Source organism: Molossus molossus, unplaced genomic scaffold (assembly GCF_014108415.1).
Source record: "Molossus molossus isolate mMolMol1 unplaced genomic scaffold, mMolMol1.p scaffold_m16_p_12, whole genome shotgun sequence".
Taxonomy (NCBI): domain Eukaryota; kingdom Metazoa; phylum Chordata; class Mammalia; order Chiroptera; family Molossidae; genus Molossus; species Molossus molossus.
This window is the reverse complement of record NW_023425347.1, coordinates 34,804,832-34,832,146: the sequence shown is the minus strand read 5'-3', so window position 1 is coordinate 34,832,146 and position 27,315 is coordinate 34,804,832. Positions and strand designations below refer to the sequence as shown.

Below are 27,315 nucleotides of genomic sequence, written 5' to 3'. Positions count from 1 at the left end.
TATGGCTTCAACACCAATATTTTCTCCATAATTTTGATGTCAGTTCACACATACGTTTCCATATATATGAAATAATAAAAACCTTTACAAACCTAGCAAAGACACATCGGCAATGATGAAGTAGCCCCCATCAGGAACTATGGGTTTTAGGCCAACACTTTCAAGTAAATGTACCATCCGATCTCTTTTTGCTTCTAATTCTTTTGGCAAAGAATTAAAATAACACTCTGGGTCATCCATGCGCTTCATGTCAGTCCAAAAAGCTTGAGCCAAGGCTTCCTGTATGTTAAGATGGAAAAATGTGGAAAGGAAATATGGTTCTATTATTTATTACTGAGTTTATGGTATAATAAATAAAGACTGTCTGAGTAATAATATTATTGGCAGAAAGTCATTCAGGGAATTACAGTTGAATTCCTGTGAAACAATGTTAAGCTCTATAGATTAATGGAGGAATCAGTTACAAGCAAATGATTAAATCTAATGTGAAGAACTGAGAGTTAGCCATAAAAATCCAAATAGAAAAAGAGACATTATGTAAAGATGACATAGTTGGAAATGAAAAGACACTATGTTATTTTCTACTGAGGTAAACCTTAGAATGACTTGTTAGGTCTAAGTCTAAAAGACGACAGGAGAAACGGAACTAACCAGCCTTTCCCCATTACCTTGGGGAAATGACGTAGCAGAAAGGAAAGCTGACCCACCGTGTCGTTCCTCATAGGTGTGCACGTTCCTGGTCTAATCATTCCTATCTCAGGAAGGTGGTCTAAGTGCCACAGGGATTAGAAACAAGTTTCTGGGGCAACACGTTTCTTTGCCACCCTTCTTGAGAAAAGTCATAGGGCAGAGGGGTGAAATTGGGCCCAGAGAAAAGCCAGTGTTGTCAGGCAGGTGTCTGAGAGGGCAATAGGTCAGGAACAGGTAAACACGTCTGAATCAGGGCATACATAAAAACCGTGGACCTACCCAAGCTGGAGGGGAGAAGCTTGGGAGGCAAGTGTGAACTGGGACAACTTAGAAATACTGGTTGTCAGAGCAAACCAGGAGATCCAACAACTAACCAAGAACTTGGGATAGTTAAGAGACAGAAGGGCACAGCAAAGTGGCCCAATGTTACGAAAATTAATCACAAGAGATATCAAGAACTAAAGAATAAATTCACTTACTTAGTAACTTAACGGAGTTCTGTTAAAACTGGCATTGTGACAAATGATGATGAACATGATAAACATGGTCCTTGGCTATATGGAGTTTCCCATTAGTGTGTATTGGTGAGGGCAGAGAGGGAGATGAGACAGAAAACAATGACATGAACAAAATCGGATATATTTGTTCTTCTGCAAGAACTGAGAGCGGTCTAGAATGGCTGGAGGGTAGGTAGCAAGAGGGACAGACAGCACGGCAAGAGATGACACAGACACGGAAGGGCTAAACCACAGAGAAGACTGCATGCCAGAAGAATTCAGTAGGAAAAAATAATTAGTAATAATAATTCTGCAGTCCTGAAAAGAAACCTTGCATAAATAAGGATAGGTTGTTTCAGTCTAGGAATCCATGGTTCTGCTGGAAACTCGGGCCAGTTTCCAAACACAGTTGTCTGAAGGCATGAGAAAAAAAAGGCCACTTAGCTGAAATGGAGAGTAAGATGGTTCTGAAAAAGGTGTTCCAGGTTCTTAGCTGAATCTTTCTTTTCCTTAGCAGCTTATTCATTCCCTACAGCAGGAGATATTGCCCTAGGCAATTCAAAGCCCAGGAAACAAACGTCTGTCCTAACTAGAATTAGACTGGACTCCTCTCTTTTTCCCATAACCCACGTGTGATCCATCAGCATCTACCTTCAAAATATATTCGAAACCCAATCCCTTTTCACCACTTATACCATCCCCACATTGGTTCAGTCCACTGCTGTCTCTCTCCTTGATCACTTCTGCAGTCTCCGAACTCAGCTAAGCAGCCAGAGTCCCTTCAACAACAGAAGGTAGATCATGTTGCTCTGTGCTCTAAGCTCTTCAGTGGCTTCCACCTCACTCAGTCTCACAGGGACAAACATGCCCCTGCTTGCTCTGGCTCCTAGCTACCTCTCCGATTTATTTCCTCCTACTCTTTCCCTTTGATCATCCTATTTCAGCCTTTATGCTTTTCACTGATATAAACATAACAACTGGGCTGCCTTACCCCAGGGCCTTTGCACTGGTTCTTTCAGTTTGGAGGGTTCTTTTCTAGGTAACCATGTGACTACTTAACCTCCTTCAGTTTGTAGCTCAGATGTCCCTTTCTCAGTGACGCTTTCAAAGATAATTCTACTGTACATTGTATGTTCCCCCTCTTAACACTCTATATTTTTCCTCTTCACGACTTTATTTTTCTGCATTGTATCTATCAACATCTGACATATTATATTATTCAAGTATTTATTTATTATCCGTGTTTCCCCACTAGGCTGTAAGGTCCATGAGGGCAGGAATTTTTATCTGCTGTATCTCCAATACTCAATAAATATTTGTTGAATATGAGAATGGGCTTATTTTCAGAGGCTAAAATACATTTAATACTATATAATAAAAGCAAATGTCAGAACTAGCTTTTATCATGGCATTACTTTAGAGTCACTAGAAATAGAATTGCAAAATATTTTTTTTCTTATTTTTGACAGGAAGGAAAAAAAGTAAGTTTATTATAATCAATGTATTTTACTCTTTGGCCTTTTAACTGCCTTCAAGAAAAATAATTTTTTTCATTGTTCTGATTATTCACAGAATGATGGTACATAAATCCTTGTTTTACAAATATTTTTTTTAAAAATAGAAAAAAAGATCTACACTAAAAATTCTTTCACCCTCCTCTGTCCCTATCTATTACTTTCACCTATTCCCCTTATTCCTACAAATAGACACTTTTACTAGTTTCATTATGGACCCTTGCAGAGATCCTTTAAGAATACACAAGCAAACAGTTTTCTCCTTTTTTACACAGAATGTAGCATAAATATACACTGCTGGGTATCTTGCTTTTTTCAACTTTACATTATATTATAAAAACTTCTCCATGTCGGTAACTACAGAGCTTCCTCATTATTTCCCTTTCTTTACTTTTAATTTTTAAAAAATTATTTTAATTTTTATTTTTTAATCCTCTATCTTCAGATAGAGTGGGAGGGGTAGGTAGAGGGGGTGGGGGGAGAGAGAGACAGAGAGAGAGAAACATCAATGTGAGAGAGACACATTGACTGGCTGCCTCCTGCACAACCCTGACCAGGGCCGGGAACCAGATCACAACCGAGGTACATGCCCTTGGCCAGAATCGAACCCGTGACTCTTTGGTCCGAGGGCTGATGCTCTAACCACTGAACAAACTGGCCAGGGCTTTACTTTTAGTTTTTAAACAGCCATGATGTTAGACAGAATAATGCCCCCCCCCCAAACATCCCTGTCTTGACCCAGAACCTGTATGTATGCTACCTTGTTGGGTAAAATGAATTTTGTAAACACGATTTAAGTTAGGGATCTTGTGATGGAGAGGTTATTTTGGATTATCTGGGGTCTAATGCAATGACAAGGATCCTCATAAGGGAGAGAGGGTGACAGGAACATACGTGCTGACAAAAGCAGAGGCTGGAGTGATGCGGCCACACACCAAGGACGTGAGCAGCCCCTGGAAGCTGTAAAAGACAAGAAACGACTCTCCCTTCGAGCCTCCAGAAGAACGCAGCAATGCACGCATTTTGTTTTTATCCCTGTAAAACCCATTTCGACTGCTGACCCCTAGAACTGTCAGGTAAAAAATTTGTGTTGCCCTGGCCGGTTTGGCTCAGCGGCTAGAGCGTCGGCCTGCGGTCCAGAGAGACCCAGGTTCGGTTCCCGCTGAGGGCACGTATCTTGGTTGCAGTTTGTCCCTGGCCCTGGTTGAGTTGTGCGGGTGGCAGCCACTCAATGTGTCCCTTTCACATCGATGTTTCTTTCTCTCTCTGTTCCTCTCTTTCCCTCGCACTCTATCTGAACAAAAAACAAAAAAATGTCTTCAAGTGAGGATAAAAAAAAAAATTGTGTTGTTTTAAACCCCTAATTTGTTACAGAGAAATAGGGCACTAAGATAGTCATATAATATTTAAATGTTGAGACAGATCATGGTTTACTTAAACCAACTTCTTATAGATATAGATGGACAATGACTATTCCATCTCCTACAACACATGGCCATGCACAGACAGAGCTTCTCACATGTGCAGGTAATGGCTGTAGGGCAATTTCCCAGAAGAGAGGCTGCTGCTTCATAGGACACGCACATGTCTGATTTGGTGTGGTGCTGTCACTGGCTTCTAGAAAGTCTGAAGTACTTTCTAATCCCAGCAGCAAAATAGGAGTATTCAAGGTTAAAATGTGTATTAAGAAACAACAACAAACTATTCTTAATAGCAATGTCTGCTCCTAAATTCCCAAATTGTAGTAGAACCCCTGTTCGAAGAGGACATGAAGGAAAGAATTAAGGCAATTCAAACACACAACACAAAGATAATACCTTCACCAAAAGACCATGCTTCCACCCTGTTACTATAACACCTACCTGTAATGGAGTTGCACAGGTATAAATGCTGTTTTGTTGAACTGTCTGTAAATGTTTTATTAAATGATTAGGACCAATGGACCAGCCAAGCTGGAAAAGAAAAAAAATAAAAGCAAATTTAAGAAAAATAAATCTAATCGTATGTATCATATCTAATAGAGAAGCTTAGTGCAGTTATTAAATATATTCAATTCTAAAATGTCCACTCTATGAAAGTAGTTCAGTTTTGGAATTATTTCAACACTTCTTGTTGTATAAAAGTTTCCAGCTGGAGTCACTAAACTCAGCTCTCGGAAGCTAAATAGTATTTGCAATCATTATTATCTTCTAGTTTGCTACTTCTGATATTCTGGAAGTCTGAAAAACTGTACCAAAGCTTGTTTGAATTACATATTGATGAAAGTAACTCTGAATGAGAGCCTAAGGCATTCTTCCTTTATTTGGTTCTGCAGGCATTTTTTTTTTTTTTTTTGGGTAAAATGCAACTTTTTATTTTGAGACGACTGTAGATTCACATGCACTTGTAAGAAATAATATACAGAGATTCTTTGTGCTCTTGACCCAGTTTCCCGCAATGGTGACATCTTGCAAATCTCTAGTACAAATCACCATCAGGATACTGCCATCGACAGTCAAAATACAGAGCATTTCATCATCACAAGGACCCCTCATGCCGTCCTTTTGTTCCCATGCACACTTTCCTTCCCTCCATCCCCACCCATCTCTACTCCCTGGCTTCTCAGCCACGTTTAGAAGATAATTAAGTTTCAACTGAATTAGTTGTGTGCTTCAGAGCACAGTGGTTAAGTGCATGGATTTGGAAGCTGGTTTTTGTGCCCTGGCTTGAATTTATTAGTGATGTAATCTTAGGTAAGTTCCTTAACTTCTCTGTACTTCAGTTTTATTGTCTGTAAACTAGAGATAATAGATTATACCCACCTCATAATGTGGTTATAAGAATAAAAGCAATCAGTACCTGTAAAGCATTAAGAACCTGGCACATAGTATAAGTGCCAAAATATTGCTATTATTATTTGTTCTCCTTTTATTTAAATAGGCAGTAATCTGAACATTCTTTGCAAAGAAAAATGTGTCATTAGTTGGTTACTTATAAAATGAAAAATTACTCTTATCCTTTGAGACTACATGGAGGGACCTGGAAAGTATCATCCTAAGTGAAACAAGCCAAACAGAGAAAGACAAGTATCATATGATCTCACTTATTTGTGGAATATAATGAACATAACAGTCTGAGGAATGGGGTAGTCCCAGAGACGTGGAAGTGGGGTACAGACTGACAATCCCCAGAAGAGGGGGTGGTGGGGGAGAGATAAACCACAGAACATATATGCATGTATACATGAACAATGGACATGGACAACAAAGCTGGGGACAGGGCAGGGAGGGAGGGGGAGGGGGGAATCAGTGGGGGGAAAAGGAGAAACATCTGTAACAAAAATTAATTAATAAAAAAAATAAAATGAAAAATTAACTATGTTTTCTTACTTATAAAAAAATGATTAGGTCCCAAGGAAAATAAAGGCCAATATGAAAGCCGAATGAGTAAATAATCAGTAAAAGATTGGTAAGTATAAAACCAGTGTAAACTAAATATATATGCATTTAAAACACACAAAAAAACTCTACAAGAAGTAGAGCACATGACTGTTTTTAAGCAACTGAATTCTTCATCTTACCTTCCAGCCAGTTACACTGAAAGTCTTTCCAGCACTTCCTATGGTTATTGTTCTTTCCCACATACCTGGAAAAGTGGCTGAACATAAAAAAAAAAAAAAGGTTAAATAATTGCTTTCCCTTTAATCTACATTTGGGACAATCTAAAAATATAAATGTTGTTATAGTGTAGTCAGTATCGTTATTCCAGTAGGGTTTTTTTTTTTAAAAAGATTATGTAACTTTAACTTAACCACAGTTGAAAATGTTGCAATGTTTAAGGACACTGTAATATCACACCAAAATGATACGTAATAGATTGAATAATTTTAAGCAGCACAGTTATTTCCAGGGGCAGAAGGGGTCGAGGTGTAGCAGGCAGTGTTCCAGGCTGGTCAATGAGGTGACCACACAATGGTCACCCAGCATCAATGTTAACAGTACCTGTGTGCTTAATGTAATCATTCCATAGCACGTTTTGGTTGTGATCCTGGCTATTGTTTAGCTCACCTCTATTGTGCCCATTTTCTGAGTCTATTTCTACAGAATCCCTGGGGCAATGATTCTCAAAATGTAGTCTCCACACCAGCAATAACAATACACTGGAAAGCTTGTAAAAAAAGCTAATTCTTGGACTGCATCACAGACTTAATGAATCAGAAACCCTGGAGGTGGAGCCCAACCATCTGTGTATGTCTGTGCGTGCGCATGTGCACTTGTATGTTTTGCTAACAACTTTTTGACATATTAACTCCACATCAAATAATTAACACATTTAAAGTGTACAATTCATTGTTTTCCTATATACCCACAGAGTTGTGCAACCATCACCACAACCAATTTTAGAACTTTTCTTCACCTCAAAAAGATACTTCTTATAGTATGAGCTGAAACAAGAAGGCAGAGTGTTGCCTTGTTGAGCTCAATTGGGAACATGCATATCAGGTGACAAATTTTTAACCCCTCTGCACATGTCTGAGAAAAAAGCACCACAATAATTTTGGGATTACAAATATATTTTAGTGAGTAGGTGAATTCACAAATACAGATTCCACGAATAAGGAGAAGCGACTGTTAAAGGTCTCAAGTTGATTGATATCTTTAATAAAATAATTCACTCATTTATTCATCCACTCGTGAAACATTTATTAGCAACGATCAGGCACCAGGGACTAAGCTAGGTCTAAGGGAAACAAAGACAAGATGATACAGTTCTTATCTTCAAGGAGCTTAATGTCTAGTGGGGCTGGGAGACGAGTAAGATGATACTGGTAACATAGTGTGACGCTATACTAGCAATAGGCATGGAGAATTGTGCCAGGATAGGAGTTAGGGTTGGCACCCTGTAGCCAGTAACGTTGAGCTGATACTTGGAAGATGCAGGGAAAGGGACAGAAAGGTAAATTTTGGGCAAAGGGAATGCAGAAAACAAAGTCCTGGAGGTATAAAATGCAAGAGTTTGTGAATTTTGCTGCACAATGGTGCCTTATTTCTCTATTAATCTTCTGAGATGCTACCTACAACACTGCTTTTTTGGATTCCTGAAATAATTTAGTTGTGAAGTTCTTCATATGTGACCACACAAGTTTTTGCTTGTTTTTTTTTTAGAGGTACAATAGATGCTCTTGTATTGTTCTAAGACTGTTGGTATACACAAAGGGAAAATAAATACCCTTTTCTGGGGGTGGAGGTGGGGCTAAGCTATTTTCTTAAAATAATCTTCTCATAAGCAAGTAAAGCGTTTACTAAAATGTAAAATAGCTAAAGAAATTTCCAAAATGAATGTATATATAATTTCAGTCTATTATGAAACACCTGCCAATATTTGTAAAGGTAGGAAAACTGCATAAATTAGAAAACTTGTAATTGTATTCTCTGTGGAGTGTAACAAAAATGGACAGATAAATGAGGAAAATATTCAGAGGCTCCATTTGAAGACGGGATAATCTAATATTTGATATAAATAATTCCACCCCTTTAAGTTCTGAGACATTTCTAGACTTTCAAAGTATTTCAAAGAACAGCCTGACACAAATGCACTTTCCCCTTGGAAGGGAGAAACATCTAAACTATGCGTAATACACAGTATCACTCCCTTTAAAGTAATAATATATATATATATATATTCAAAATCAGAAAAGCCTATTAGTAAGAACAATATTTAAAAATAAAATCTTTGCCCTGGCCAGTTTGGCTCAGTGATTAGAACCCATGGACCAAAGAGTCACAGGTTTGATTCTGATCAAGGGCATGTGACTTGGTTTTGGCTTGTCCCCGGCCCTGGTCAGGTCATGCAGGAGGCAACCAGGTGGTGTGGCTCTATCACATCAATGTTTCTCTCTCTCTCTCCCTCCCTCCCTCCCACTCTGTCTGATGATGAATGGAAAAATATCCTCGGGTAAGAAATAAAAAAAAAACAACAATAATAAAATAAAATCTTTGAAAATAAGAATTACCCAGAGAAACTAATACAACCCTAACATGTTTTCACTATAAGTTACATTATAAAAGAAACTATAAAGAACTCATGTCAAATGTAGGTTTCATACACAAACTATCAACTCCAATTTAATATTTTAAAGGAGAGCTGATTTGTTGATGGCTATTTTAGCCACATAAAAATAGATGTAAGTTGATTAGATAAATAACCTCCAAAGAATTTTATACTAATTTTCCAAATAGCAATATATTAGTATACAAATGTCAGTGTATTGATATATCTCTTCTATAAAGAGGTTTCATTTGTTGAGTGAAATGTCTCTTTACTGAAACCCAGAGATATCATTTGAGTCAAGAATCTGATCCAATAAGAACAAATTCTACTTTTTCAAAAAAAGACACCCTACGTAACTTTAAAACAACCAGATACTCATGTCCTCTCAATCTCAGAGATCTGGGAGCCACCGCAGTCAATGTAGACAGATGACCACAGCACTGAGTGTGACTAGTAATCTAGTGGCAACAACAACAAGAAAATCTTTGCAGGTCTGATGAGTTAAACAACCATATCCAGTATCAATAAGTTGAGCTTGCAGTTACATCCGAAAGGGAACTGGTCTTTGCAAGTCTCATTTATGGCCCATGATCCTTAAATCAGACACGGCAGCTATAACAGTTATTCATAGGCAACTAAGGTGTCAATAGAAGCCAGATAAAGATTAAGAGCGTGATGAAGAGCACCACACCGGGGAAAACTGCCTCGTGGCAAAATGAAGATGATGCTAATTTCATGATGTGTGGCGAGAGAGCATTACTGTTTATATTAAAGAACTACTGTTGCACTCCGCAAATTGATGGAATAGCCATTTTGAATCTTTCAGGTAACAAAGACCACTGTATTTGATAGAATAAGTTTTCATGCAACCGAATTGCACTGTCTAAATAATAAAACAGTGAATTTATTTTTTTTGTGGTTTAACTTTATGGGCTGTTATAACAACTAAAATATCTGAGTTAAAAATATATGTCTTGATATCTCTAGCAAACAATATTATCAGTTACACTGTTACCAGAAAGGGCTTACAATATAACATAAGGTTTAAATGTAATACAGGTTTAAAAAATAATTTCAAGATTATTTCAAATATTCTTTGAAAGAATATTGCTAAGCTAACTAAAACTCTAAAGCTTTGTTTGAGTCATTCTCACAAAGGCACGGATATATGTTTTAGGTTGAATATAAAATTATATTTATTCCCCAGGCCGGTGTGGCTCAGTGGTTGAGCATCAACCCATGCACCAAGAGGTTGCTGGTTTAGTTCCTGGTCAGGGCACATGCCCAGGTTGTGGGCCCGATCCCAGATGGGGGCATGCAGGAGGCGGCCAATCAAAGTTCTCTCTCATCGATGTTTCTTTCTCTCTCTCTCCCTTCCTCTCTCAAAAATCAATAAAAAAATAATTAAAAAATATTATATTTATTCATTAGATAGATGTTTCTCCCTCTCTGCTCAATCTAAAACATTTTAATAAATTTAACAAAATAATTTAATTAAATAGAATTATTTTATTTAAAATACATATTTAACTATTTTAAACAAATACTTTTAAATATAATAATTAAATAATAATGTAATAAAATTTAATCTACCAAAAATCTACCAAAAATTAATTGTCCATATTGGCCTGAATAATTCAAATGACCCAAGACAGAGGTCAGCAAGACAGGTGAAGGTGAACTCTGATGCAATTTGGACACAGAACCACAGTTTGCAGTGTTAAGACACCACACCTTGCAAATCTCTGACCTTCTTCTCTGTTTCACATTCTCTCTCATAATTTGGCCTATAATTTCACTTGTCTTCAGACATCTGTTTCTCACAGACACTGAAACTTGGAGAGACTAAAGCATGAGTAGCAGGAATTTCCTTGGCTGAAGTCTTCCCCACAGATCTGTTCCTCCCCTCCACATCCCCGTCTCTGGGTAAGGGCCTCATCACGGCTGAGTGGCCCAGATTGGAGATCTCAGAATCATTCTTGCTTGTTCCTTCCCACATTCTAACTGTGCCCTATAGTTTCTCCTTCTAAACAGCACGTGTTTATTACTTCCACTGCCAGGGCATCTGACGTGCTTAAGATCTCACCTGCAGCTGGTTCTTACCCTTACACAACAAATCCAATCATGTAACCGATTCCCCTGCGTTGTCACGTCTTTTGCAGTAGTTTGCAAAGTGTGCTCACTGGTACTCTCTCTGGTGATCAAATTAACATACAGAACTTAAAGAATCAGCTAAGTTTTCCTCCACAAAGTTTTCTTAAGCACTTAAGATAAATGAGGCCATTTATCTGATAGTGAATGATACCAATAGTGAAATAAATGAGCATTTCGTAAAATATGAGTGGCAAAGTTGGAAAAACTCAGATGCGTTTATTTCAATAGCTCTTTGTTATGAAAACTATCCACAGAACTGTGATTTTTATATTGACTTCTAATTATTTAATTTCTGTCAGGAAAATTGCTTTTAGCTTCAGGATGGAATGCAATATATCACTATTTCATGATGCAAACATCGTGGCTTCAAGGTGCTTCTACTACTAATGTTAGTTTCAAAACCACTGACCTATACACAACAATACATATAAATGGAGTCACTTTAAAATGAAGACATAGTTACCATGCCAGAGGAACTGCCTTAGGCATCTCATGCCTCAAATCCTTGGAACTGTAGAAACAGTTCCAAATAACCTTTGGACTCGACCTAAGCAACCGTGTGTTCCAAAGAACTGTTGCAAAGATAACAAGAAAAGACTACTGGACGAATGACTACTGCACTGAAAACTAAAAACATTGAAAATTAACATGGCGTCTGCACCTATAGAAATGCCTTTCTTCTATTGATGTAATTATTCCCCTTCCCGTTCTCATAAATACCCGTTACCTTTGTCTCCTAATGGAACATTATTTGGGCTTTCACCTGAATTAATGATTCCAGAATAGTTATTCTTATTGATCTCCATAAATGCTTGTTGCCTCTCACTTTGAAAGGCCGTTTCATTTTTACACTCCTTACCGGTTCACACTCTGTTTTCACATACAATGCCCTTCGGAACCACCCTGCTGTCCCACTGTCCTATCTGCCAGTTACTACATCACGCCCTTATAAACCACTTATCTTCTTAAGTTTATCTTGATTTTCATGACTTTTTGCCTCAGTCCTGTTAGTTTATCTGATAGACATTTTCTTCCTACTTCTCTAACTAATTCCATCTTTTGCCCGCTCCTTTGTTCAGCCCCTCAAACATCTGCTTTCTTCTGTGTCTCTACAACAATTTGTAATGCACCATAGAGATAACGATGATGCTGACATCAACTATTTATATGTATGTGCACTGTGCTGGTTTATTTATTTCTTGTTTGTTTCTGTCGCAGTGATTTTAGTTATCCCTCCCTTAGCCTTTTCAGGCCTCCTATTTATTTATTCAAGAATTTCTTTCTGATCAGCTACCATGTGCAAGACCCTATCCTGGGAACTGAGGATTCAGAAAGGGACAAAGACAAAAATCTCTTCTTTCTTGTAGGTTAGAAGTAAAATATATAGATCCTGCTATTTACTATGGAGGAAAAATAAAAACAACAGAAAGAGGACAAAGCAAATGCTGGAAGGACAGGTGTAACTGTGGTCATAAAAACTGACACCTGAAAAGAGACCTAAGGGAGGTGAGAGACTGAGCTATGTGTACATCTGGGGGAAAGTTTTTCAGGCAGAGGAAGGGCCAGTGCAAGTAGTTGACATAAATGTGGGTTACCCAAGAGGACAGCATGGCCTTTGTGAGATAGCCCAGTAGTAGTGGCAAAGTCCTAGGCAAGGGCCAAACAGCAACAGCTACTGCCCCGTAATTTCTTCCTGTTGACCCGGCATTTTGGCAACTTGCTCGGCAAAAACAGCTCAGCTCAGGAGCAAGTGAGCTCTTGCGTCTTATATGCTATGTTATAGCTGGATTTTTTATAAAAAGCTAAGGATACAGGGAGTACTGCTTCTCTGGTTTTGTAGCTTTATAGTGTCACCCCAAATCTCTCCCCTTCAGTTTGTACTGTCTGTACTTCAATCGGCTCATTAACTCACTCAAGCACCCTTTATCCAAATCTCATTTGTAAGTACTCCCACAGACAGACACCCATTACAAAGATTACGTTAAAGCTGTCCTGGGATCCTTTCCAATCAGTTGTTCCAACATGCCCAAGCACATCTAGATTTGTGACTTTGTGTAATAATCAGTACCTATTTTTAAATGTTTATTTCCGGTATATACAAGCCATTCATAAACCTCGTCACTGATGCAGAGCACGTCATATTTGATGCAAAGGTCAGCAATGAGTTGGAGTTCCTCTTTGGTGTACACCTATAGGAATTAAAGGGGTCAAAAGCAGAGCAATTACTATTCAGTGTGTGAGAAAGTGATGGATCAGAAGACTGTACAAAGAGATCAAAGTCTCACTTACTTTGCCAAAGGGGTTATGTGGAGTATTCAGTATAATAGCTTTGGTTCTGGAATTAAATTTACTTGCCAGTTCTTCGGGATCCAATGTCCAGTCGGAACTGGACCATGTTTTCCCATCCACAGGTTTCTAAGCGTGAAGAATGAAGATGCGATTTAATTCAATTAACTCATGTTTGCTGTCTTAGAAATAAATAACCTAATAAAGGAAAAAACTTAGAGAAAGGAGTGGCAAATGTAACTGAATAAATGACCCACACAGAAAATAAACAGAAATAACTGAGCTTTAGTTTTGCCTTAAGAGCCCAAGAGGACTCGAGCCTCATGCTCATGTCTGTTAAATAGAAAAATGAACTCTGTCAACATTAACAGCTGTTACGGGGCCTCCTTTCTTTCAAAGGGGCCAGCGATAACTATGGTTAACACGTCTCAAACATTAAGACCAGTAGAAAATTGTGATTCACCTTAGCATATTACCTATTTTAAAAAGATTTAAAAGAAGGTAATGGTATTATATTCCTAAAGCTAATAGTAGAATAATAAAATCACTGCACTGAGAATTCCACCAGCATTTATTGCGCCCCCAGCCTTACCCTGCTGTGAGTCACTGGAGAACAGTGCTAGAAAAATGAGTCAGAAATGGTCTCTAGCCTAGTGGCGCTCAGTCAGTGGGGGAGACAAATAATGTTTGGGGAGAAGATAATGTTACATACAATGTGGATGCTAATACAAGAGACACATGGCAAACACATGATAAATTAATAAAAGTTCCCCTCAATATTAGTTGTTGATTAACCTCAATCACACTGAAGATAATATAGTAAATCCCCAAATGTAATTAAAGTTGAAACTTTATCGTTGACCAAGTAATTGGTATTTTCAAAGCTTCTTAAAGCACATGAAGCACACTTACAGATCTTAAAGAAATAAAAACAGGCGTTCCTCCAGCCATTCTCACCATGGGCTCATAGCAGTCATAGAAAGGTACTATTACTATGACCTGAAATAAAACCAAATGAGAACGTAACACAGCAATCATCGATTCATTTGACAAGTACCATGTAACCGCTATGTGTGAGGCACCATACTACATGCCGAGATGCAGCGGTGAAGAACGCAGTCCTTGCCTTCATGGAGCTAACATCCGAGTGGAAGAGACTTTAGGGATAAACTGGTGGACAGTCTACACTGGAGTCGCTGATCTCTCAGGGAGATCCACAGGCAGGCTTGCAGCGGGGACCCTTGGAATTGCAAGCAAAGTTTTATATGGGCATAGGTAGACTTTTTGAGGGGAAAAGGACCATAGCTCTCATCACATTCTCAAAGGAATGTTCTGGCCCAAAACATGAAGAGTTTATTTAAATTTCAAGTTAGAAAATAAAATATCGGATGTGACAGAAGACAGACTAGAAAGAAAGAGAACACTGCAATCTTCTCTGTGGTGGAGTACCCATGTCTAAGTATTAGCTTGAGAGTGAAGATGTTTCCCTTTTCTCAAAAGCATCCTGAAACGAGTGGATGCAGGGAGACCAATTAGAATGCCATTGTTATTGTCTGATACCACATTTTCCCTCCAGGTGACTTCTATGTGGATTCTGTCTTTTTTCCTGTTCCCTGGCATATACTCCTGGTCGCTTTGCCACTGCATGCTCTTTCTCAATCACTCATGGGCTGGCTTTCAGCTCAGTGGGCCAATCAGCCAGCTCAGTCAGCATCCCTCCCACAACTTGCCAGCCTCGATCTAGCATCCTGACTTTTTGCTTTTCTATAAGGAGAGTTTGAACACATAATTTGTAACCATTATCTACGTTCACCTTTTCTTTCTGTCTTTTTTAAACCTAGCAATATTTCTCAGAAATTTCATATTGTTATAGTTTTAATGTTTATTATTTTAATGGCTATTTGAGAGCCTATTGAATTCTAGGATAATTTTCTTATTGCATGCTTGTATAAATAACAATGCTATGTCCATTTATGAGTATGTACAGTCTCTCTATTTTTAAACAGTCTGATGAAAGGGTATGGACATCTTTATGGCACTTTCTATACATAACCAAATTGCTTTTGAAAAATCTGGCAAGAACAATTTATACTTTCACAAGTCAACATTAAGGTGTCTCATTGAACTTTTTGTTGGTTATATTAATGGTCCCTGATTACTGTGCTAAATCCACACTTTTTACTCTTTGTATTTCCTATGATGTGAAATACCTATTCACAGCCTTTCTCTTTGGAGTAAAAAGAGGCCCTTACATTCTAAAGCCCCTTTGTATTAGTCATTCAACTCACATCGCGTACCCACTATGTAATGCGCTATGCCTAGGAGTTAGGTATTGCGGAGGACAAAGAAATGAACCAGAAACAAGTTTTTATTAGTCTGTGAAATTCTCAGGGACTGAGATGACCTATCTTTGTATCCCTGGTGAGAAACCTAGTGCCTGATACCATGTGAGAGCTCAAAAAAGGAAACTACCCTGGGAGGCAGGGAGGTGGGCTGAAAGAATGGACTTGACACTCTTCACTGTGATTGCTTCACGTTTACAATGGGAACAATTCCCCTTCCTCTTTGAAGGATATTTACTGGGCACTCACTGTTTTAGGTACAGCAATAAACCAGTTCTCCTGCAACTCGGTCTTCTGAGAAAGACTTGTAACAAACAAGAACACAAGGACGTAAATGAAATCGTTTCAGATAATAATCAATGTTATAAACACAATAAAATAGGTTCCTATGATACAAAGTGACGTCAGTGTGTGTGGTTTCAAAATATTAGATAAACTGATCAGGGAAGAAAGACTAGAGAAGAAAAGGCCCAGGGCTGAGCCTTAGGGTACTCCACCAGCGCAGAGGAGGAGGAGGCAACAAAGGATCAACAACATCAAAGTGTAAAGCAAAATTTCAACAATTTTATAGGATCAAAGGAGATTTTTTTTTATATTAAAGGATGACTGTACATCCTTAACATGTTCCCTTAAGCTTATTGTCTGGTATAGTACAGGAAATTTGAGATATAAAACAATATAACCCAAAGTAACAGTGGTATTTTTGAAGTGAAAAAAGTACAGATAAAGTGCTATGGAAGTTCAGAGAAAGGAAATAACAATGTAGATCATGGTGAGTATTTATTCTTCAGACCCAGCTTAAGCAATGCCTCTCTGGAGCCTTCCAGATCTACATTAGCAGAGTTGGTCACTTCTCCCTTTGTCTCCACCATAACTTAGGCATTCTCCACTACTGACAATCACACCACATTCCTCTTCATTTGTTTACAAGACTATCTCCTCTACTAGACAGAGTTCCTTCCCTGTGTAAACTGCCTTTTAAAAATCTTCTCTCCCACACTGCCTTGAATACAGGAGATCCTCAATCATTTTTGAACATATGAAAGAGATCAGGAACTACTGAAGCAGCAGTATTGGACTGGTGATGGGGAAGTAGGGGCGGAGCTGGATGAGCTCAGTGCCAGTGTGGGTCGTATGTCACAGGAGCCAGCAGGAGAAAGCACTCAATCTTCCTACTACACATTCCTCACTCTGTGCTGCCAACAACACTGGGCGCAAAAGGACAGTGGCCAAAGACTTGTTGACTTTGTTCAGATAAAAAGTTATTTTAGAGTGCAAACTAAGATTAATTTTCCCCATCATTGCTAGCCCCTTCCACTTGCCCTTATCTAAATCAGTTGTATAAATAAGAATAAAGTACATGCAACAAAATGGATGAATCTCACAGACAAAATGAAAGAAGCCAGATTTGAGGGGACACACTCTATGATTCTATTATACCAAGTTAAAGAGCAGGTGACAGAAGACAGACGAGTGGGTATGTCTGGGAGAATATAGACCAGGAAAGGGCAAAGGGGTGCTGGAAATGGATTATATCTTCATCTAGTTTATGGTTACATGAAGACACACACACACAGGTAAACATTTATTGAGCTATACATTTAAGATTTGTGAACTTTACTGCATATGGGTTATACTTCAAAAATAATTAAAAATAAAAAACAGACAGCCCGAAGGTGTGGCTCAGAGGCTGAGCTTCGACCCACGCACCAAGAGGTCGCCGGTTTGATTCTCAGTCAGGGCACATGCCCAGTTTGTGGGCCTGATCCCCAGTGGGGGGCATGAAGGAGGCGGCCAATCGATGATCTCTCTCATAGATGTTTCTATCTCTCTCTCCCTCTCCCTTCCTCTTGCTCTAAAATCAATAAAAAAAACAACAACAACAAAAAAACCCCCACAAAAAAACATAAAAAAGCATAAAGTAAAATTTTCAAAGGCAGAACATAGAGTAATGATGAATATACAGGTAATATGATAATGTTAACTAATACTTACTTCATCTCCCTCATCAATTAATCCTTGAATGGCATTAAAAAGAGAGCCATATGCTCCTACTGTCACAAGGATTTCTTTATTTGGATCAATTTTATTTTGATAAAACTTTTCATATAAGCAGGACAGAGCTTTCACAAGTGATGGATGACCCTGTTGAACAAAAAGAAAAAAAAATCTTGAATTATGGGATTTACTTCTTTGAAGTAATATGACTCAAAAATATAAAAATAATTTTTTAATGTGGGTTTTATAATTATCCAAAGAATATTTCTATTTTTAATTGGCAGTTAATTAAAAAGATTTTTTCCTCTATCTTCAGAGGGTTCCTACATGAATGGCCATGAAGACTTGCTAATGATTAAAAACTCCTATTGAATTATTGATTTTAGAATACAAAATTTCAAATGTTTTGCTTTGAATAAAAATTGACTTCAACATCAAAATATATTTTTGACAGTACATTTTGATAGTAATTAGATCACATTTAATTATTTTTGACATTAATGAAATCATATTGAATAGAATTGGATATTTCCCCAGTAAATCAGCCAAAAACCTGCATTGACTATATATCTCTTGATTCTGTTCTTCCAAATTGCAGGAGAGAAGGATATTCTAACCAAGAGACTAACAAGAGAGGGTAAAAAACAAATTCACCAAAGAAATGCACATTCGTGTTGATGTGTTAATTGCAAATGTGAGGAAGAAGTAGAACATTATTCACCCCGATAGTCAACAGGGTGGTAGTAATCTAGGAGAAGAACTTGAACATGAGCACTGAGGGTTGTAACTGCACAAAGTCAGCCCGGAGGACGCCTGACTTCCTGACTGGCGCCTCCTCAGTCTGCTCTTCCATGTTCTGTTCCCTTCTCTCCTCTTTCTCTTCCCTCCTTCCCCGCTCCTTGTGTTTTTAGATGTCAAAGTCAGTATTTATTTTTTTCTATCCAGCATCTACTTCCTCTTTTTGCTTTTGGGAAACCAGCCTGGTTTTCTGTCACTTGCGAGCGAGTGTCCAAGTGCAGGTGATATGCCTTTGTTTTGAAAGCACCTGGGCTCTGGAGGAATAAGCCGGGTCAGGGTGCAGGAGGAGAGGGAGGCTGGTGGGATATATCCCCGGTTTGTGAGGTAAAAGGGTCTTAGGTTCCTTGTAAGTTGTACACCCCGGTTCATATGAAGAAAAGGGGGTATTTTTCGGTCAAAGATGCACTGGTCACTCTTTTATTCCTTTCAGAATATTGCTAGTATGTCCCAGACCTTCACTGAGTTAAAATCAATAAAAACAAAGCTATGGCACATTTTTCATATTTTGAAATTAGGAGATACTGTAATATTAGAGAAACTGGGTATAATTAATAATAGAGGAGGTAACAGAGCACAGGCAGTAAACTAAAATACAATAACGACAGAAAAAGACCATGTAAATTCAAACTCAAAGAACACATGTGAGTTGTGGAAAGAGCAAGAGAAGGTTGTCACCACTCCCAGAAACCAAAATTTCCTTTGAATACCAGGTCTAACAAGTTCTAGCAAAGGGTGATTTGAAAGCATTTAGAAACGCTACACAATTTTTCTTAGCATGATAAACACCTGTGTTTTAAAATATTTTTAATTAGAAAGATAATTCATGCTTCATATAATAATTAATATAGGTAAAGATATGTAAAGAAAAATTACAATTTATCCTCAACATCATTTCCTTTTCTCCCCCTGAAGTGATTAATGTCCTCAGTCTGGTGACAGTGTAACAGAATTCCCAGTGCTTATATCAATATAAAAACACGTACACATATACACTCACATATATTGACGAAAACTGGAAAATACGTAAATGAATGTGCATGGTTATGCTCTAATAAAATTTTATATAAAAAAATCAGTAGAGCATCAGATTCAGCCACAGGCCACAGCTTGCCAAACATGGCTATGAATCAATTTAGGGAGAATTGTAATTTTAACAATATTTACTCTTTTTTTTTTTTTTCTCACCCGAGGACGTTTTTTGCATTTATCTTCAGACAGAGCGGGAGGGAGAGAGGGGAAGAGAGAGAGAAAAAAGGATCCACGTGAGAGAGACACATCGAGTGGTTGCCACCCACACAACCCCAACCAGGGCCAGGGACAAATTGCCACCGAGGTACGTGCCCTTAGTGGGATTGAACCCAGGACTCTCTGGGCTGCAGGCCAACACTCTAACCACTGAAGCCAAACTGGCCAAGGCTAGTCTTTTTTTTTTTTTAATCATCACCCAAAGATATGTTTATTGATTTTTGTGAGAGAGGAAGGGAGAGGAGACAGACAGAGAGAGAGCAACATTGATGTGAGAGAGAAACATTGATCGGTTGCTTCTTGAATCGAACATGCAACCTAAGAATGTTCCCTGACCCAGAATCGAGCAACTTTTTGGAATACGGGAGGACACTCCAACCAACTGAGCCACCCAGCCAGGGCACTATTTGGTCTTTTAATCCATGATCATCATATATCACTCCCTTTATTTAGGTATTATTTAATTTCTTTCAGGAATGTATTAGTTTTCAGTGTACAGATCTCACATTTATTTTAAAAATTAAATTCTAAATATTTTATGGTTTTGGATGCTATGGCAAGTGGTATTTAAAATTTTTTACTTTCCAATTGTTCATTTTTCGTGTATAGAAATACCGCTGATTTTTGTACATTGGCCTTGTGTCCCACAACCTTGCTCAATTCACTTAGTAGGCTGTGGCAGTTTTGTTGGTTTTGTATAATCTAGGAAATCTCTGGGTATCCTGGGCTTTTCATCACAGAAGAACGGGGGTTGGGCTGAGGCAGAGGAGAAGAAAGTAAGTAGTCGGAGAGAGAAGATAATGAGGCCCGCGCAAGGCTGCCCAAGTGTGAAGGGGAAGGATACATGTCTCAAGAGAATCTTCTCCCCCCTGGTTGCCACAGGACCATTTCCCAACAGCAGTCAAGGGAGCGCCTGGACAGGACCGTGAGGGAGCGGGAAGTAGGGGCAGCTCACCCTAGCAGACAAGGGCAGGGGTGGGTTCCTTGGTTATCAAGTTGGGACAGTTGGTCCCAGACAATCAGTTACACAGAAGCGGTGGAAGTATGCTCATACCTAACACGGTAAAAAATACAAGCTCCCGCCCCTCGCGGTCCTCCTGTACTTACAAAGCCCCGTGTGTACTGATTCAGGCTATCAACTGCTGCGATCTTTGACAATTCTTCCTTCACATACGGAGGGGGGGATATATCTGGAAGGCCTTGGCCAAGATTCACAACAGAGGGGTCTGCGGCCAACTTGGTAAATTCAATCCTGAAATTAAAAAAAAAAAATCTAATATTAATAAGCGCTTTAATTACAAAGCTAATTTTTTATACTTCATAATCTTAACATAAAACCAAAAGATAAGACCTGCTTTAGATAAACAAAAAGAGTTCTCAAGAAAAATTTTACCATCTACAAAATGACTTCACTTAATAAAATGATAGCTGAATACACTTAATGTTTCTTACAAATCCCAATTCCATGATACCCATATTTTAACCATAGAGATATTTTTCTGCTAGGTTCTCTTGTCAACTGCTGAAGACTAGAGCTAATAAGAAAAGTTCATGGACTAGAAGGTAAGTTCCATGAGGACATCAACCAAATTCGTCTTGTCTCTGCCTATTTCCAGTGCCTCGCACAGAGCTTGGTGCAGTTGCTAAAAGAATAAATCAATGTATAGATCGTTAACTTCCTTCTATTTCCAATTAATGGATGAATTAAAACAAGTTGATTTATTTATAGGCCTTAGACAAGGCTAAAAATTCCCAGCAAAGAATATAAAAATGTGTAGAAAAGAAAATTCACCAAATTACTGTTGTTGATTCTAAGATACTCACCACACATTACTATCCAGGCCTTCAATTCGTTTTGCATTTTTAAATTTCAAAGACATTTTCTGAAAGGTATAAATATTAAAAGGGTGTTTAAATTTCTTTAATCAAAATGAAAAATGCCAGAAAGTCATGTATAACTCTTTATTCTATTGTCAACATGGAAAAAACAGCACCATAACATAAATGCCAGACTCCTACAAAAATTCTGAAGAGGAATCCGTCTCCCACCTACTGTCCTAAGGAGTGCTTTTTCTTACAAACTTTAGATGTTTATCTTCTCACATAAGAACCAAAATATCATCCTCACCTAAAAAATAAAACCACTTAAAGACCTGAAATGTACTAAAGAGAATAATAATGATTAAAAATCAGTTAAAAAGTATATCTTGAGTCTGAAGTTCTTTTCGTTTTTTTGTTTGTTTATTCTTATCCGAGGATATTTTTTCCATTGACTTTTTTAGAGAGAGTGGAAGGTAGTGAAGAGGGAGAGAGAAGGGGAGAGAGAGAGAGAAACATTGATGTGAGAGAGACATATCGATTGGTTGCCTCCTGCACATGCCCTGACTGGGGCCAGGATTCGAACCTGCAACCCAGGGACTTGCTCTTGACCGGGAACTGAACCTGTGATGCTTCCGTGAGCAGGCCGACACTCTAACCACTGAACCACACAGACCAGGGGTGAAGTTCATTGTAGGTAAGATGTACTAACAGTTTCACAGTTAAGTTTCTCTTATGACATAAGGAAGCACTCAACAAATGGATTTAAAACTACTTAATAAGGGCTTCCAATTAATAATAATAATAGCTAATGTAACAGTACTGAGTATACACCAGGCACTGCTCTAAGTGTTTTACATAGTTAACTCACGTAAAATTCACAACCACCCTAGGTAGTGCTTCTTTTATTATCCATAATTTACACACGAGGAAAGTGAGGCACAGAGAGGATGAGATCACGTAACTTGACACATCTGCCCATTTGTAAAAGCTAATTAACTTAAACCCAAACAGATGCAACTCAGGACCTGAACCCAGGTAGTTGGATTCCAGAACACATACTCAGAACTATTTCCATGTACTGTATTTTATGTAACAAGACCTTCTAAAACTACTATTAAAATGCTGCTTTAAAAAAATTATATTAGAACCCTGGCTGGGTGGCTCAGTTGGTTGGAGTGTAGTCCTGTACACCAAAAGGTTGCACGTTTGATTCTCAGTCAGGGCACATACCCAGACTGTGGGTTCCATCGTCGGATGGGGTGTTTTCCTCTCTCACATCAATGTCTCTCTCTCTCTCAAATCAATTTAAAAATAAGAAAAAAATTATATTAGACATTAGATTGTTTTTACTTAACAATGAGCAGGCTAGGGATATCAAGAAAAATATTCAAAGTTAAAATTATAGTACAGCATGCAATTTTTTAGTTCTATAGATTTCAGAATTAAGCTTATACTATCTCAAAAGCACTGAATTAGCTTTGAGTTCATTGTTAACAAGCTGCTGGAAATAAAAAAAAAATGATTGGCAGCCTATTTGCAAAGATTATCCTAATAGAATATTAAAGTAATTTTAATCCAATCTGTGGGGAAGATAATGATAATAGATCACTGTTCTCATTCTATTCCCAATAATGAATCCAAGAAAAATACCCTTTTACTCTCCTATTTTTAATCTTTGAAACTCCAGTGAAGTAAATCACATGCAAATTCCCCAAAGGTTAATGTGCTTCCAGCATAGCATTATGATTAAGTACCCACCTGAACATGATGCTATTCTAGAGACTATAATTATAAAATTAAAAATTCCCAGAATGATAGATAGAAAAAGATAACTTAACAATTGTCCTCTGCCATCTTGGAAAAAATATTTAAACTTAATGATTCATTCAGTATGTGGCTACAAACACAGAGTACTGATTCATATAATAAAAAGCGAGCACAGTCTGCAGTAGATAATTTCTACACAAGGTCCAATTCATGTAAACTATTTAGATAATTGAGGGCAAACACATTTTTAGATTCAATTTTCTTTAACATTTGTGGCTAGCACAGCTTCCTTTCACTACTGCCCGCCTCTGCTCCTTCCCAACGGTATGACTCAACCACTCCAATATTTCTTTTTTTTTTTTTATCCTCACCCGAGGATATTTTTCCATTTTTTGTACAGATAGAGTGGGAGGGAGAGAGAGAAAGGGAGAGAGAATGAGAAACATCGACGTGAAGGGACACATCGAGTGGCTGCCACCCGCACGACCAACCAGGGCCGGGGACAAACTGCAACCGAAGTACGTGCCCTTAGCGGGAACCGAACCCGGGTCTCTCCGGACCGCAGGCCAACGCTCTAACCGCTAAGCCAAACCGGCCAGGGCCACTCCAATATTTCAAATATTCTATGTTCTCGCTCACTTCTATAGCTCCATAGATGATCATTCCTCCACCCAAACTGGTCTTCCTACACCAATGTTTCTCAATGTCTTTTTCATCAGCACCCCTCCCCCCAAGAAGACAGTTTAGAAATGTGTTCTAATCATCTCCCCCATTCCCCCATTAAATACTGAGGAATACAATTTTGTCACATAGAGTTGAGCTTTGCATGGTCACAAACCATTGTAATAGCTAAGGTTCATTTCGCCTGCCAAGCACCAGTTTTCTCTCCTTTTGGGGCAATAAAATCTCTGTTGAGAATCCACGTTCTATTCTCAATCTAATTCCTGCTCCCCACCACCCTGACCCTGCACTTAGCTGACTCCTAGTCCACTTGCCACCTTCAGTTCTCAAGTTAGACTTCATTTCCTCCACAAAGCCTTTTCTGATTCCAAGTCAAGGTTAGGTGCTCCTCCTATGCGCTCCTATTACAGGGAGTACTTTCCAGCATTTGCCACATAACACTAGTTTTTCTGTTTATTTGTCTGTATCCTTCCTTAGATGGTAAGCTCTATGATAACTATTGCTAGTTTGTTCACCGATGGCTGTATCTATTAATCAGGTTTCTCCAGAGAAACAGAATCAATAGGATGTGCGTATATAGTAATTTATATTAAGGAATTTGCTCATGCAATTTGTGGGGGCTGGCAAGTTCAAAATCTGCAGAACAGTCCTGCAGGCTGGAGAATCGAGAAACAGTTGATGCTGCAGCTTGAGTCTGAAGAGAATCTGCAGGCAGATTCCCTCTTCCTGGGGTGGGGGGTGGGGGGTGGGGGTGGGGGTGGAACCTCTTCAAGCTTCCAACTGTTTGGATCATGCCCACTACGTTATGGAGGGTAATTAGCTTTACTTAAAGTCTACTGATTTAAATGTTAATCTCATCTGACAAGTACCTTCACAGAGACATCTAAACTGGTGTTTGAACAAACCATCTCTGGGTGCTGTGACCTAGCTAATTGGACACATAAAATTAACTTACAGTGAGTGCCCAACATATAGTACTATGCCTATCACATAGCAAGTTTTCAACAGATATCTAATGAATGAATGAAAAAACCCACACATTAGGAGTGAACATATGGTATCACTTAGCTTGTTAGGTACTTATGGTGTCAGTCAGCTTAAGTTAATTTATGCTTCAGCAACAAATGGCCACAAGGTTGAGGTGGTTTAACAACATAAAGGTTTATTTCTTTGTCATGTTACACATACATTGAAGGTCAGCGCTGCTCTGTTCCATGTCACTGTCACCCTGAGACACAGGCTGATGAAATGGCCTCTATCTGCAGTACTGTCAGTTTCACAGCAGAGGGAACTAAATTCTTCAGTTTTCTCTTTAGACATACACACATTACTTCTACTCACATTTTATTGGCCAAAGCAATTTAATGGCTGATCTTGACATTAGCATGGCAAAAGTGAAATCTGGAGTTACAATGAGATTGATGGTTGTTATGGGTTGAATTGTGTCTCCCACAACATTCATATATTAAAATCTTAACACCAGTATCTTAGAATGTGACCTTATTTGGAAATAGGTTCATTGCTCTTGTTATAAGTTGAAGTCATTAGGTTAGACCCTATTCCAGTATGACTGATGACCTTACAAAAGGGGAATTTGAAGACAGACTGGCATACAGGGAGAATGCCACAGGAACATGAAGGTGGAAAGTTTCTACAAGTCAAGAAACGCCAGAGATTGCCAGCAAACCACCAGAAGCTGGTGGAGAGGCATGGAATAGTTTCTTCCTCACATTCCTCAGAAAGAACCAACCCCACAAGAGAAACATCGATGAGAGAGAACATTGCTTGGCTGCCTCCTGCATGCCCCCCACTGGGGTTTGACCCACAACCTGGGCATGTACCCTGACCGGGAATCGAACCGGTGACCACTAGGTGCATGGGTTAATGCTCAACCACTGAGCCACACCAACTGGACCCCCGCCAACATCTTGAGCTGGGACTTCTATCCTCCAAACCAGTGAGGTAATACATTTCTGTTGTTTAGCCACTTCGTCTGAAGTGCTTTGTTAAGACATCCTGGGGACGAAAATGTGTAAGACACCCCACAATGTCCAAAGGCATCAAGACCTAGCAATAGGTGCAAATACTCACAATCTAAGACTTAGTTTCCAGAGTTTGGATATTAAAATAAACCTGTAATCCTATGGGGAATTAATTATGAGCCCTAGCTGCATAATGGAACATCTACAGCGCCTGTATAATTTATGGACTAGCTAGTTCCATGAAGTGGATTTTGCTCCCAGGTAGATTAATACCTGGCATCCATATACTGTTCTGCTATGTTATTAATACAAACTGCTAGCGAAACAATCAACATTTTTTTTTTTTTTTTTTGGAGGCTGAAAAATGCAGTTCTACAAAATCACCACTAGATGCCACTCTTGGCAGACATGAGAAAATTTTATTGTTACTAAGTCTTTAAGTGTTTACTGCCATGGTGCTGGAACAAGGAAAGTTTGGAAAGAAGAAAAAAAATATTACCCAGTCTTCTAAGACCCGAGCACACTAAAGTTTCAATTGTATATATTTTGAAGACTCTGCCTGTAAGACCTCAAGACTTAAGAAATCAAGACTGTTGATACATAGAGCCATGAGTCAAATGTAAGAAAGACCGAGTGCAAGAACAGGCCAGAAACAGAAGAAACACAGCTAATGGTTGGTGAGGTGAAGGTAATATCAGGAGTGAGAAGCAGATGGATTCAAGTACTTCAAGACTAGGCCGGAGCAGAAAGTGAGCACCCCCCCTTTAATGAGGTGCCTAGCTGCTGGGCTAGCCAAATCACCTATTATCTTTTAGCTCTAAGAATTAGGTATTTATAGTTGCAATCACTTATTTGTTTTTCATATTTCACCTTTTCTCATAAGAGAATAATAAATGTTTTATTGGCCAACGCCATAACAATTTCACTTTGAATTAGTGGGTAATATTTCAGGTTGACCATGTATCACACTTGGTTCATTCATTCCCCTAATGTTGGGATATTTGTTTTTCCCAGTGTTTTGCAATTGCAGGCTGGGTGTACCTACTGTGCACTAAATTATATGGTGTCTGCTCTGTTCCCTTTAGTTTTCAAGTTTGATGTAGACAGTGAATGCCCTATTGTAACAGAAGTATTAATTATCACAGGAAAGATGAAAAATATGTTCAATATTATAGTCATCTAATTCAATCTAACCAAACACAATAACTTTTGACTTACTTTTATGGAATTTTATTTTTTATTTTATTTTATTTTTTATCCTTACCCGAGGACATTTTCCCATTTTTGTTCAGAAGAGCGGGAGGGAGAGAGAGGAAAAGAGAGAGAGAAACATCAACGTGAAAGGGACACATTGAGTGGCTGCCTACCGCACGACCCAACCAGGGCTGGGGATAAACTGCAACCGAGGTATGAGCCCTTAGCGGGAACCAAACCTGGGTCTCTCTGGACCACAGGCCGACACTCTAACTGCTGAGCCAAACCGGCCAGGGCTGGACTTTTATATTAATAT

At 38.6% G+C, this 27,315-nt stretch overlaps 1 protein-coding gene across 2 annotated transcripts in view; it reads right to left on the bottom strand.

Moving 5' to 3' along the window:
• KYAT3 (kynurenine aminotransferase 3) overlaps positions 1-27,315 on the bottom strand; it is a 52,467-nt gene that overhangs the window by 8,845 nt on the left and 16,307 nt on the right. The window contains exons 3-11 of one of the 2 annotated variants that reach the window (XM_036256217.1): positions 21,379-21,437; positions 20,662-20,806; positions 17,509-17,658; positions 14,084-14,170; positions 13,175-13,300; positions 12,954-13,074; positions 6,261-6,337; positions 4,564-4,653; positions 93-279 (exon numbers count right to left, since the gene is read on the bottom strand). In XM_036256217.1, coding sequence (XP_036112110.1) covers positions 93-279; positions 4,564-4,653; positions 6,261-6,337; positions 12,954-13,074; positions 13,175-13,300; positions 14,084-14,170; positions 17,509-17,658; positions 20,662-20,806; positions 21,379-21,437 — 1,042 coding nt within the window. Of the gene's footprint in view, positions 1-92; positions 280-4,563; positions 4,654-6,260; positions 6,338-12,953; positions 13,075-13,174; positions 13,301-14,083; positions 14,171-15,762; positions 15,812-17,508; positions 17,659-20,661; positions 20,807-21,378; positions 21,438-27,315 lie in introns of those variants that run through there. The other variant, XM_036256218.1, reaches the window with a different exon arrangement.